Here is a 13,416-nt window from a genome sequence, read left to right on the forward strand (position 1 = left end):
GAGTTTTGCTGGTCCACAATGAGCATCAAGTAACTTTACGTTCCTAATCTGGCTCGAGGCTTCAAAATTATGAAGAGATCAACACAGGTATTATTACACAAGGTCTTTCTTAATAGGGACACTTTTACAAACAATGAAGAGCACCATTCATAATTGTGGCTTTCAGAGGCTTTTTCCATTCTTGCAGAAATTCCCTTTTAGTGTTTCAATATTAAACTTGCAACTAAACATATTTAAGTAGTAAAATACAAATACCATTTTAGGTAGTTGATATTTAGAATCCTTAAGACGCTTCCTTAAAAAGTACTTCAGTGTGGTAAATACAAATTATTTGTTACCCACAATGTCACGCAGACATATGCTTTATTAAAGCAACAGAAAGGAAGGCTTTTGCAAGAAAGTCACTTAACAGTAGAAGCACTCTGAAACTGTCAGGCTGATTAGGGAAAATCCACAGAATCTAATAAGCTCTCTATATAAGAAACAGACACATCCTTATACACGTTTCTTCTGAGACAAAATACTGATACAGTTCACTAACCAAACTTTACACTATACATATCTAGCGTACCAAAAATGAGAAGTACCATAACTCCAGAAATAGTGTCTTCACTGAATAAGCAGTACATGGAAGCATCAGGAAGGAAAAAGTATTACAGAAGGCTTAGTTTGTTGAGAGACCAGTGAAATTGATTCCCCCCCCCCCCCAACTGATAGAGTTTATTTTTCATACTTAAGCTGGAATGGCTGAATAAGTGAAGTAGTCTAAAGTTTTCTGATTATAATTAAAAAAAAAAAAAAACTGACTCAATGTGAAATTAGTTCAATGGGAGACTAATGCAGATTCTAATTTCCCCAACCTCTGCCTGTGGTCTTTCACTTTAAAATACCTTCAGTTTAACAGTAGGTTATATCTGACCTCAGGATTTTTGTCCAACTTTTCAAGAGTCAAGATGACCAGGTTAAAAAGTTTAGTTTATAAATATTCATATAAGCAAAATGCACTTTCCAAGAGGAAAGAGAGCAGGACAAGCCCAGAAATACTGTTTGCAAATACATAAAAACCCTAGTGAACAGCAATGCCATCCAACAACACTCAGGCTGCAAAGACTTTGGTCGCAAGAAGTGTTCAATAGGTCAAAATGACAGCAGAGTTTAAATAGTCTTAAAGTTCTTCTTTATAACATTATAAATGCAATGAAGAAGACAGACTATTCATTAAATATAAAAGCAATTTTATAAAAACACATCAGAAGTTTATTGCTTGAAGAATACAGCATATGAAAAAAGCACAAGAATGTCCAAAAGAAAGGTCACAAGGATCCAAACATATTACACCATACATACCAGATGCAGTAAAATGTTAACCTGAATTCTGCATCAGAAAAAAAGCGTGAAAGTATATCTAATATTGTTTTTTTAAAAGGAAAAGACTCAATTAAAATAGAAAGTGTGAAGGTGTTACAGTACAAATTAGAAAAGCCAACACTGCACATTAACATTGTATCACTAGACTAGATTTTCTACCTTTGGTACTTAAACCTTTACAGAAAACCACTTCCTTAGTCAAATTTTGCCTAACGTATTTCATGTAGTATCCATGATTTTATTTATTTAACTTAAACATTTAACAAATCTTTTTTCTGAGTTTTCACTGCATGAATGCATTTAAGGAAGCGTTCACATTTACTCAATAAGTAACTTAATGTATCTCAAATTTAAATCAAAAGTCACTATGTGACTGAGATCTGAAAATATACCAATTGTACCTTGTTCAGATCTTTACCTAAAAATGGGCACATTACTTTTTGTTTGCATCATTATGTAAACAGACTGCTGCAGCCCTCCTCAAGAATTCCGACTAGAGCAACTTGCTGAGGACCTAAGTTAAAAAAACAACCCACATTGTTATACGTCTATTGGATTATCTACAGCAGTATGCAAGTGGCTTTTCTATTCTGCTCAGATTAGTGTACCAGAAGATATGCCAATATTACTTCAAGTAACACATTAAAACTCAGTAATGGACACTACTGTGCTTTATTTCAACACAAAGAACAGCTGCTCATCCATTAATCAACAGAATTTTCAAATCAACTATCAAAAGGACTACTACATCATTTCCGTTCCATGTATTGCTGATCACTCTTGGGGAATAGTTTATCAAAAAACCTGGACTTACCTATAAACCAATTTGAATGAAGAAAATGCTATCTTTCAACAAGGTATCTTAGTAATCCAGTGGCAATCTAGTCTGGAAAAATGTTAGCATTATGCTGACAACAATGACTAATCAAGGTTAAATAAAATCCCTCTTTTACTGTAAGCATGCTCTTAGCTTCAGCTTTTGCCTTCGTAGGCTTGAACACTTAATCATTCCCAGTAACATCAGTGGAACTAAAATAGTTCTGTTTCATCAAGTTCCAGCTTTACATTTCAACAATATGAATATATCTGGACTACGCGAGAAATACCATCAACAACAGTTAACATTAAATTGGAGTGAAATAATAAGAATAATTAGTCCTCCAAACCAGGCAGTCTTTGAAATGAAATATTCAGTTAGTTAGGACTTTCAATGGATGTCATAATAAAACCACGGGTTTACTTTTTTCACCCCTATACAAAAAATGACTGAATTTGTACAACTCCTATTAAACATACCTTTTCCTAGCTTGGTGAAAATGTATCATTTTCAAATTTGTAACAAGTGTGGTATTTGAGCATATATAATATTTATTGCCATTTACATCCTCACTTTAAAAAGAACTAAGAATTCAGACTCTACTATACTGAACTCTGCCTTTTTCCCAGTAACAGATGTCTACTGTACCACTCCCCCAAAAAACAATTAAAAATTCTAAGTAAGATTTTATAGTTTAGTTAAAAGGGAAGAAATGCAAATGTGGATTTAGAGCTTTTTGTATAAATCTCACTATATTTTATAAACTTGTTTATTGTAACACTGTTTATTGATCAAATAAATGACGCACTGCTATCTAAAATTTCCATATACACCATTAAAAATCCAAAGTTGATATGATACTGAACCTTAAATCTTCAAGAGTTCAAAAAAAGACAGTTTATACATGTACAGCACAACAGCAGACACCCCTAGAATACCAATTGCCAGTCCATGATGCGTACAAAATTACAGGTAAGCATTCATTTCACTGTTTTCATTGTGCAGGAAAAATATTTCTTAGTGAAGACAAACTCAGCTGGTGAATTTCAGATATCATCTTCATCATCTTCATCCTGAGAGGATCCTGCCTGATTGGATGCACTGGCTGAGGCAGCAGCAAGCTGTGCTTGTTGAGCTGCTTGTTGCATCTGTAGCCATTCCTGCTGTGCCAGTTCTGCTTGCTGTTGTCTAGCCTAAAGACATGAATTCAATTGTTAGTCTTTCAATAACTTGTGAAGAATCTCTAGAGCACCTTAGCTTTAAAAGCAATTTTATTTGCACCTGCAGTTTCCAATAGGCCGTTTTGTATAACTTTTATTAATTGTACATACTTTCACAATTTGTACAAAAATGTTCAGCTATCTTTAATCTAGAATATAAATGCCTTTTTGATACAGCCCTTTCATTCTTGCTGTTGACAAAATTTCTTCTACTGTACCCTGAAGAGGCCACCATTTGGAGCATTTACACTTACAAAAACAAGAGGCAGGAGCTACTGTACTTAAGTTCCATTGTAAGTATCGTGCAGAACCACTTCCTAATGGAAAAAACTAAGTGAGGCAAAGCAATGCAAAGTTTAAGCTTCAGCTTTAAGGGACCATAACATTCAATCAGTTCAGAGATGAGAACAATCCTGCTTTGTTGATTACAATACAAATACAAAAACTAACAAATGTGCTGTCCTCTAATCGTACTCCACAGACACGCTATTACAAAAACATCAAAAAAGCCATGTCTTGTTTTGCTAAGTTCGCAAATGAGGATGTGCAAATTAAGGATGTCTTTGTCGAGAATGGTACATTCCTTTAATTACAGGTATGAAAGTTGCTAGCAAAACATTTCAAATAGTTCAGCTAGATGCCCACAAATTTTTCTATTGAGAGTTTTCACTTGTTTTCTGGCAGACACTATTATTTCAACAGTATTCTAGTCACTTGTGTTCAGGAACAGTTACAGCTTCAATTTTTGTTGTGTGTAAGCATTAGAAAGAATTCCTTGAAATTAAAATTCTTCAGACATTTTACTTTTCTCCTTTTGCAGGTCATCATTAAGATTGCAATAATTTCCTTTCCAACCCCATTTCACTCACTGAATTTTCCATTTTTTTCCAAAGCATCCACAAATTAGGCAGTTTTCCAGACTTCAAGATGCCCAAGGATGATGTTTTGGAAAGTGATCACAAAAACAGCTTTTCTACTTAGTATAAGTGAAAAAATAAGTCTTCCCACATTACAAGAAGTGTCACAATTCCTTGGTCTGTTCTAGCATAAAAAGAACAAACTTTTACAGGGGTAAAATCTCTTCTCAGTGAGGACTTTTCAGTATTTTCAACTTTAAGTGGTAGCAAAGTTACAAAGTTTGAAAACAATTTTTAAGACATTGTGAATTTTTAAATACAGGAAGACAACAGCATCTGTACTCCCACAGTAGGGGCATAAATATTTATCACACGCTAGATGACAATAGGGCTCCCTACTGACTTTGCTACAATGAAGTTTACTGTACACTCAACAAGGTGATGCACACGCATGCACCAAGAATCAGAGGCTCAGCACTTCACCCTGGACAGATCATTTTGTTCATGCTTACCCTGACATATTTATAACCACACCACTTTCTTAGACATTTGGAAAATAGGAAAAAGAAAGAAATTCCACTGGGTTGTACTGGCTAAGGGCCTTTATCAGGATCTGGTGAGCTTATTCTTTAAATGCTCAGGCTGTTTCACAGATGAACTTTACCTGCAATCTACAGTGAGTGATCCCTCCCCCACCCCCAAAATCACATCTGTGAAGGCCTTTATGTTATACAGATACCTATGGACATGCATTAACATTGGGATGTGTCATTCCACTGACTTCAGGTATTTACAGTCCTCCAAGATATAGGTGTCAAGCATTCACACTATTAACAGGAAAATATTTTAAAACTAGTGCAGGTACTTTTACCATTCAAGCAGTCAGCATTAGCATCATGATCTGGAATAATAAAAAGATGAAGCAGACAAACAAATATGCACTCAAGTAAATATTTTCAATAATAATTAAATAACCTTTTCCAACAGCATACCACAACTGATATTTCTGAAAACGAGACTGCCACCTTAGAACATAAACAAAGATTTTGCATATTAGCAAAGAATATTTTTTAAAAATGTATACGATCTTGTCAAACTTGTATGCATTGCCCTAATTTATAGACATTAACACACAGTATTACAAAATTCAAAAAAACCCCACATACCTCAAGAGAACATTCTTCAGAAAAAAATGTGGCTCACATAAGGTGGCAATTGTTTGTCTTTATTTTACTCAGGAGCTAGTATTTCCTCAACACAGCTTTTTACTGCTTTTTATTTTGTGGACCATGTTAACTTATTTGAACAAAAATTAAGGAAAAAAAAACAGGTATCAAACTGTTACTTGTAAATCCAACCCTTATTTCAGAAGAAGCCATGTTGGTCTTTTTAATGCCAGCACAGGCAGACAAAAGTTAAGCACACATAAATTTGTCATAACTAAATCCCTGAAGGCTGATGAGAGCCATGTGGTATGCTGAAACTTCAACTGCCTTAAAATTCATCACACACTTAAGATTAACACAGGTGGCATCTCATAATATGAAAAACAGTTATTAGCGTTTTGGCAAGATATGAGAATAGTAAAGCCAGAAGAGAGGAGGTTGCAATAACCAGATGTGGTAACACAAATGAAAAAGCATTTTCATGAGAAGAAATTCAAGTAAGCAAATTGAGAAAATAAGGCTCATGCCTTGAGTGAGAGAGGAAAAACAAAGGAGATGCTTTTCACATCGCTTAGTTTAGAGAATGGTCTTATTTTCAAGCAAAGAGAAAAAGAGAGGGAAAGATGGTGTAGAAAGATAAATAAAACTGGCTTTTCAAAATTTAAACTTGGGGTTGTTTGCAAACTATCTGGAAAACCTGCGGAGGGGAGAAAAAGGTGGAGATGAAGGACTACGTACATGTGTCTTGCAAGGAATCACCTCCTTAAAATTTATGAATGAATTCACTCAATCAGAATCTTACCAAAAATAAAGGAAGAAGAGAAGGGACAAATTAGAAATTCCCAACAATTAAACATTTTTTTCAAACACTAAGAAAATATTTGTGCATTGATGGTCAGAAAAGATATTTCTACTTTTTAATGCCTCAAAACTGGTAATTTCCTAAAATACCAGCTGTCATTCCTGTATCTTGTCAGACAAGTAATTCTTAATGTATTCTCTACAATAGAATGGAAATACCTGCCTTAGTATCTGGGGGGGGGGGGGGGGGGAAGGCTTTTTAAACCTAGAAAATAAGTTAACTGTTTGTATCAAAGTTCTATGTGCCAAATTACAGAAGTAACATGAACTAGCATCTTATTTATTGTCTTTACTTTCCCTAATTCAAACAGGTCAAGGTCAACAGCATCTTACAAGCCATAGCAATCTACAAGGAACAGGATACTTCTAGAGGCTTGCACATGTTTTTGTGGCACTAGATCAACAGCATTAATTATTCCAACCTCATCAATACCAGTACTGTCTCACTTACTTTTGCAAATAATTCCTGTTGCTGCCTTAGAAGCTCTTCTTCTGGAATGCCGAGATTTTCCAAGCGTGAACTGGCCTTTCTCCTCTTTAGTGCTACTGTTTTGCATTCTTGTAAGACTTCTTTTACTTCACTGATATAGGAGCCAAAACCCAAACTTTCTAGTGCTGGAAAGAAAGAAAGAAAACACATTGTTCACCTTTTGTAAGATTTCTGACAGTAGGTATCAACTTGTTTATTCAAAAGAGATCTTCTAAAAAAAAAAAAAAAAGTCACTTTGAGCATTTTTCTTTCATCAGCTGATGAAACACTGTTTTCATAATGATCTGACAGCTATTTTCCCTGTCTCTTCTCCTATGCCATTTAAGAGTTCATATTATCAGGCTAGAAAAATTAAAGGTAGTGCAGTACATCCAACTAGTCTGTACTTGAAGACAGCTCAGGAGATTCAGATACATTTCATACTTTCCCTAAAGAGGTAGGCATTATTCTCTGAAGACATCTTTCTCCCATGTTCTACCTATCAGAACCAAGCAGGAATTATACAACCAAGAAGTCCTTCCTGTCTGAACTGTTCACCTTTAATCTCTTGGGGATTCTATCCTTCCAGTTTTGTTGCACGTTTTCAACAGAAGGTAAATTAGCTACCTATTAGAGCAGAAATATGATGCATGGAAAGTGATTGCAGATCTTTCATTAAGACAGAAATAACGGATATTACCTTAGAACTATCCATTTTCGCATTTATTTCTTAATATCTAAACTCATATTTCAAATGTCAAAAGGTTAACAAGATCATATTTTTATATAAATATATATATATTTTTAAAAAATCTATAAACTATGTATGACCTTTTCTTTATTATTTTATTTCTAGAGAGAAATCCTTTTATTTAGCTCCACATGCAAATGCGTTCGGAAATAAATTCCTATGCTTTCATCGGACACAGAAAATACAAAAAGCAGCTATCTCCTACAACAACAGTCTTTTCAAGAATGGAAAATTAAGGCAAAGGATAAGAAAAAAAAAAAGAGTAGAGCAAGTGACAAAAGGCACACTGTTTCTTGATTCACCTATTTACCTCCAAATGCCTACACCCCCTCCAAGAGGAAGCTATTACAAAATATGCTAAAAATATTATATAAACACCAATTTTATTAGAAACAAGTCTCAGCTTATTATAACAGCTAGTACACCTCCAGTGTTTATACAAATTACAGTTCTCCCTACAGAATGATAGATCTTACTTTACTTCAACCTTATGTTACAAGCTATTCAAGAAATAGTACTAGAACAAACTACACAACAACAATCATCATCAATAACTTGTTATAACCAAACTCTCATTTACACTAATTCATACTACATTTTGATATCAATTTTGTAAGCGATCTTTTCCTACCCAGAAGTAAGGAGGCATGCCATTGTATTATATACCTAAACACTAACCCCAAGACATCCTGCAAGTTTTCAGCTTCCAAACTGTACTCAGGAGACAATTAGTGCATTGTCTTCAATACAACAGTGCAGCGCAGCTCTCTAATCATGCAGGACTAGCACTCCTTTAAGAGATATCATTTATTTGGAAAATGAATTTACACAATATCTATTTTTAAGAAAAATTAAAATACAGTCTAATTTAGATATAATTAAATGACTTTAAACACAGTATACCAAATCAGCCTCAGCCCACCCAGATACCAGAAACAAACAAAAAAAATAGTCCACAGTTTCCATAGAACCACCAAAATCATTCAATAACTTGTTTAACATGACCTCAGCAGACAGGAGGCAAATATGTTTCATGGTGCAGAACTGGTTGCTTAAGTGGCCAATAAATGCCTCCAAAATATTTAAGAGCTCACTGAATTTTAAAACTTAAATATATACACTAAACTATTCCAAGTCATAATTCATATTTTTTAAAGAATATAAAATTAAGAGCCCTACAAGTCTAACTTCACTAAGACAAACCATCACAGCACATACACAGATGTTCATCAAAAGAACATTCATGGTGATCAGGCTTGGCAATCTGCTGCATTAGAGTATGAAGAACTGCCTAATCTGAAGTGAACAGTGAAATATTTTTATAGAAATTTTAAATAACATAACAGATTATAGGCAATAGATTTTTAAATCTTTCTGAAACACATCAAGGCTTTACAGAATGCATGCATGGAAAGAATACAAATCCCTTTTTAAAAGCATGGTGCTAAAATGTGGGATAAATAGGTATTATTTCAGCAGAACTACTGTTCCACCAAAATTCAGAATCTTTCTACTTCTTTTAGAGACTCTTAAATCCACATGTCTATTCAGATTGCTTAAAGTTTGGTGTCTTACAGAGATTAGGATGATCACACCACATTTAAACAGCTGAATCCCAAAACACAGCATATTCAAGGAAAAAAAAGGAAACTTCTCATAATTTACAAACACCAACATCACAACTGTCATTTCTCCAGCTTCCTCCCTTCTTAAGGACTTAAGGGGCAGATCTCTGATTAATCAGTATAGCACAATTAGTTCTATGTTTGTTTTTAATACAGCCAGGTCATGCACATCTGTGACACTTTTACTTTTTATTTCCCTTTAAAATGAAAATAACTTCCAAAGTGAGATTCAAAACCTTAACCATTTTTTCCATTAAATGCTAAAGTAAACAGTATCGATATCCTAACAGTTCATGAAGAGATGCTATAAAATTTCTCATCAATTCACAGCCCACCTTACTGCTAGACAAAGCCCACCTACAGTAGCCCACCTACTGTAGACAAAGTAATCAACTTCAGGAAAATGCTGATTCAACATCTCACCATTTTCAGAAGTCAATGAAAGACTAATTTCTCATAAAATACTGCTTCTTCACATAAGAAACTCTTATAACTCCATCAGATTAGGCTATTTTCTATGCCAGGGCAGAAGTATTTTTGTTTTTTTACTAGAGCCCTGCACCCACAATTGGATTCCCAACAGTGCAATTCCACAGTAGACATGGAGACAATCTCCACGTACTGTTACATAGCCTTGGTGCTTTGGGCATTCTCCAGGCAAGCTGCTTTGTTTTGTTGCTGTTACTGAGCATTTGGCACAGTCTGAGCGCATCTACCAAATCAGATCTCTCATGGGATGCGAGCAGCCAGCGCTGTCCTTTCCCTGTGTTGGTTCATGGCATTGTGCTGGTCCAGTGTTTGTGCTACCACACAGTGAGACAGAGTGGGGAATTCATCTACCTGAACATAGCCCAGAAGGGAGGGGGGGGTCTAGTTCAGCATGTGGCCACACAATCATTTTTGCTAGCACAGCAAAGGAACAAGCATCTTATGCACCACTGCTGCCTACAGTGACAAACTGTATTTTCACATTACCTCCAACACAGTCCGACTGCACGGTGTCACCAAAAGGTGCAGTTCTACCTTCTTTCTCCTTCCTCCTTCCCAGCGAAATGCCTTCCCTGCCCCTTGCACCAGATCTAGCAACTGCATGTCTACAAGAGTCAGATGAACAAGCTCACCTGACAGAAAACTATGCGTCCTCCCAATTCCCACTGCCCCAACTCACCCCTGTGGCTACGCGATCGCTAAATCCAGCTCCAGAGAGGGCACAGAAGAGTCCTTTAGGCAGCAGCTGCTATTTAGACTGGACCAGGTGTGATGTGATGTACCTTAGCCTCATTTTACTTCTAAATAAGCTGGTTTAAGCAATTGAGAGGACTAAGATATCTAGATGACCGTAAGACAACAACATATTTTTGTATTACTGAATTTGTTAGCATCATTGTGGCAAAACCATGCCAAGAGGTATTCGCACATCCTAGATGTTTGCTAATTTGAAGACCGAACTACAAAAATGCTGAAATGCTATGTCTATATACACATAACCTCACCATTTCCAAAATGACTGATCTAAATCCTCATGTTTCACAGAGGGATCATCTGCTAACTAATCAGTGTCTGGAAGAAGTGAATAGCACCTACACATCCTTAAAGATAAGAACAGCAGTAAATCCAGGAACAACTCCTTCCATCCCTGGAGCATTATAAAAAGGATAGATCTCCAAGTTTTATTTGGTAAAATCTGACTAAAATGGACAGATCTAATTTGAAAACAACCCCCCTTTTTTTTTAAACCCTGGAATTTGATGACTCAAAAACATAGAAGAAGGCATAGACGAAATACTTGCTTGGGGATCACCTGCTGATGACATAGGCACAGTCCTAACATTTCAATTTCCACTTACTCTTACAGTTTTGGATATCCTATCAAAAAGTGTCCTTTGTTTTCAAAAATCCAGACTCATCCTAGGATAGCAATAAGTGAAAGTTTTCCAAGAACCACTTCTACTGGGCAGAAAAATACTTTAAGCGAATTATTTATTGTTCTCAACCTTAAAGACTATCTCTATTCTCACGTTAAGGACTGAACTCAAACCTTTTGGTGATCACTTGAAGAAACTTTATGTATAAGAAGCATCATACCAAAGTATACTTCCATGTGTAAGCACAAGTTTTACCCTTTAAATCCTGAACTTCTGTAATAGAACTGCTTTTCTGAACTTCCTGTTACCAATTTTAAAATGCATACTTTGTTTAACATTAAAGGTCATATACGGTGTGTATTTTCATCTGCTGTCCATAATCCAGTCAGGTATTGTAATGCTTCTGGTGAGCAAGTTGGCATCACAAAGGAATCTGATTTTTTTTTTGTTTGTTTGGTTTAACTAGAGAATCTAGTAGGATGTTACCAAAACAAAACACACACCAAAAAAACCAAAACATATTTTTCCCCCCATTAACTTGATACCTTTGCAGCCCTGGAAACAGCTCTACTACAAATGGTACTCTTAGCAGCTCTACCAGGCAGCAGAATGAGACACTCTGGCCACTTTCAGTATTACTACTATTAATCTGTTTGCGTCAGACATGGATATCGACAACCTTTGCTCAAGCAGCAAAGCGAATGAAACAAGACACAAGAAGAGCCACACTGGAGATTTGAGTATAAGATAAAAAAATCTCCCTGTTTGTGGCAGAATCTAAAAAAAAACGAATGACAAAGAGAGAGAACTCTCTTTTTACTCAGCAAAGGGAAGTGCAAGTCCACAGCAGAAAGAGATGCAATAGCATATGCCATGTTTAGATATTTTCCACAACAGATATGAATGCTTAATTTTTAAGCTATCAAGCTCCAAAGGTAGCCCTGCAAACGTATTTAACTCTTTATATAATGCAGACAAAGAGACTGGATTAAAGACTAGGCCCCACATACCCAATCAGACATACCCCTTTGTCAGCCTCCAGTCAGAGAGGCATTTAATCAGTTCAGGATCTTAAAGCATTCTGCAAGAGCAATCTGCGTGATCACTCTACAAAGCAGACTTCGTTCCGCGGGCGCAAGAAGCGCCGCAAAAAGCAGCGGCCCGCTGAGGCGGCCCCGGCGCCACACAAAGGCGGCCCACGCCTCCCCTCCGCGCCCGCCGCGGCCCTGCCGGCTGCCTCCCAGGCCGCCCCCGAGGGCGACTCGCCTTGAATGACGTGCTCGGGGGAGATGGTTTTCTTCTCCGACTTGTTGCAGATCTCGTTGGCCTCGGAGGAGATGAGGTGGATGAACTCGGTGCAGCAGTTCACCACCAGCTCCCGGGCGTCGTTGGCCACGCGCACGTTGGGGAGCGTCTCCTTGATCATCTTGTTGATGGCCGCCCGCGGGATGGTGAGGTCGTCGTCGTTGCCCGAGGACGAGGCCATGCCGGCTGCCGCTCGCCGCCCCAGGGGCGCTGCGCTCCCGCGCTCGCGGGCTCCCCCTCGGCCGCCGCGCGGGGCCCCAGCGCGCGCCGCGCCGGGCGGGCGGGGCCCGGGCCGCGGAGGGGCGGCTCGGCCGCTGCGCGGGCGGGCGGGGCCGCGGGCCGCTGCGCGGAGCGGGGAAGCGCTGCCCCGGGCTCAGGGCTGCCTCGGCCGCGGCGCCTGCCACTGCCGCCTCCGCCACATCCTTCGGGGCGCCGGCGCCGCCGCCTTATGACCCGCGCGGAGGGCAGGGGAGCGCCCAAATCGGCGGCGGCTTCCCCGGCCGGTGGCGGTAGCGGCAGCGGCGTGGGCCCGGCGGTGCAGGCGGCCGCCAGGCGGAAACGGGCCGAGCACGGACTCGACCTGCCAGCGACGGCGCTTCCGCCGGAAGCCGGGTCAAGCTTCCGCCGCCGCCCGGCCCCGCCCCGCGCCGCCAGCACCGGAAGGGCGCGGGCGGGGCCACGCGGCGGAGGGGGCGATAGCGGCAGGGCCGTTGGTGGCGCCGGGCCGGGCCGGGCCAAGCCCCGCAGTAGCGTTGGTGTCAGGACTGCGTGAATCGCAGCGCCAGCCGCACCGGTGCCTGCGGGAGCCCCGTTACAGCTGCCGCCCGCCCGGCGCTGCGGGGAACGGTGTCGGGGGACAGCGCCCGCAGACCGCCGCAGCGCCGGGCGGGCCCGGCCCTCGCCGCTGCGGCCCCGCGCGCCCCCGACCCCCCCCCCCGGGCAGCGGCCGCCGAAACTGCCCTAAGCGCAAGTGGGGCCTAGCGAGTCCGTGAGTGCGGCCAAGGCATCCCGGCCCGGGAGGGAAGAGACAGCGCAGACCTTCAGCTAACGTTACGTTTGGGTCTAACAGGTCCCTCTTGGGGAGGCTCGGATGAAGGACAGCCTGCCTCCCG

General features: G+C 39.6%; 1 protein-coding gene across 1 annotated transcript; it reads right to left on the reverse strand.

Annotated features, from left to right (window-relative positions):
- Positions 1-1,234: 1,234 nt before the first annotated feature.
- Positions 1,235-12,565, reverse strand: DR1 (down-regulator of transcription 1). The gene is made up of 3 exons (XM_013961350.2): positions 12,266-12,565; positions 6,741-6,904; positions 1,235-3,378 (listed from the first exon to the last, which is right to left on the reverse strand). The coding sequence occupies exons 1-3, from the start codon at positions 12,483-12,485 to the stop codon at positions 3,232-3,234; spliced, it is 531 nt and encodes a 176-aa protein (XP_013816804.1). The 5' UTR covers positions 12,486-12,565; the 3' UTR covers positions 1,235-3,231.
- Between the last annotated feature and the right edge of the window lie 851 nt (positions 12,566-13,416).

Source organism: Apteryx mantelli, chromosome 8 (assembly GCF_036417845.1).
Source record: "Apteryx mantelli isolate bAptMan1 chromosome 8, bAptMan1.hap1, whole genome shotgun sequence".
Lineage (NCBI taxonomy): Eukaryota > Metazoa > Chordata > Aves > Apterygiformes > Apterygidae > Apteryx > Apteryx mantelli.

Excerpts from the sequence above, each read along its gene's own strand:
- DR1 (XM_013961350.2), bottom strand. The coding sequence starts at position 12,485 with ATGGCCTCGTCCTCGGGCAACGACGACGACCTCACCATCCCGCGGGCG. Across the intron at positions 6,905-12,265 it reads CCCCGAGCACGTCATTCAAG|CACTAGAAAGTTTGGGTTTT; the intron begins GCGAGTCGCCCT and ends CTTTCTTTCCAG. Across the intron at positions 3,379-6,740 it reads AACAGGAATTATTTGCAAAA|GCTAGACAACAGCAAGCAGA; the intron begins GTAAGTGAGACA and ends TCATGTCTTTAG.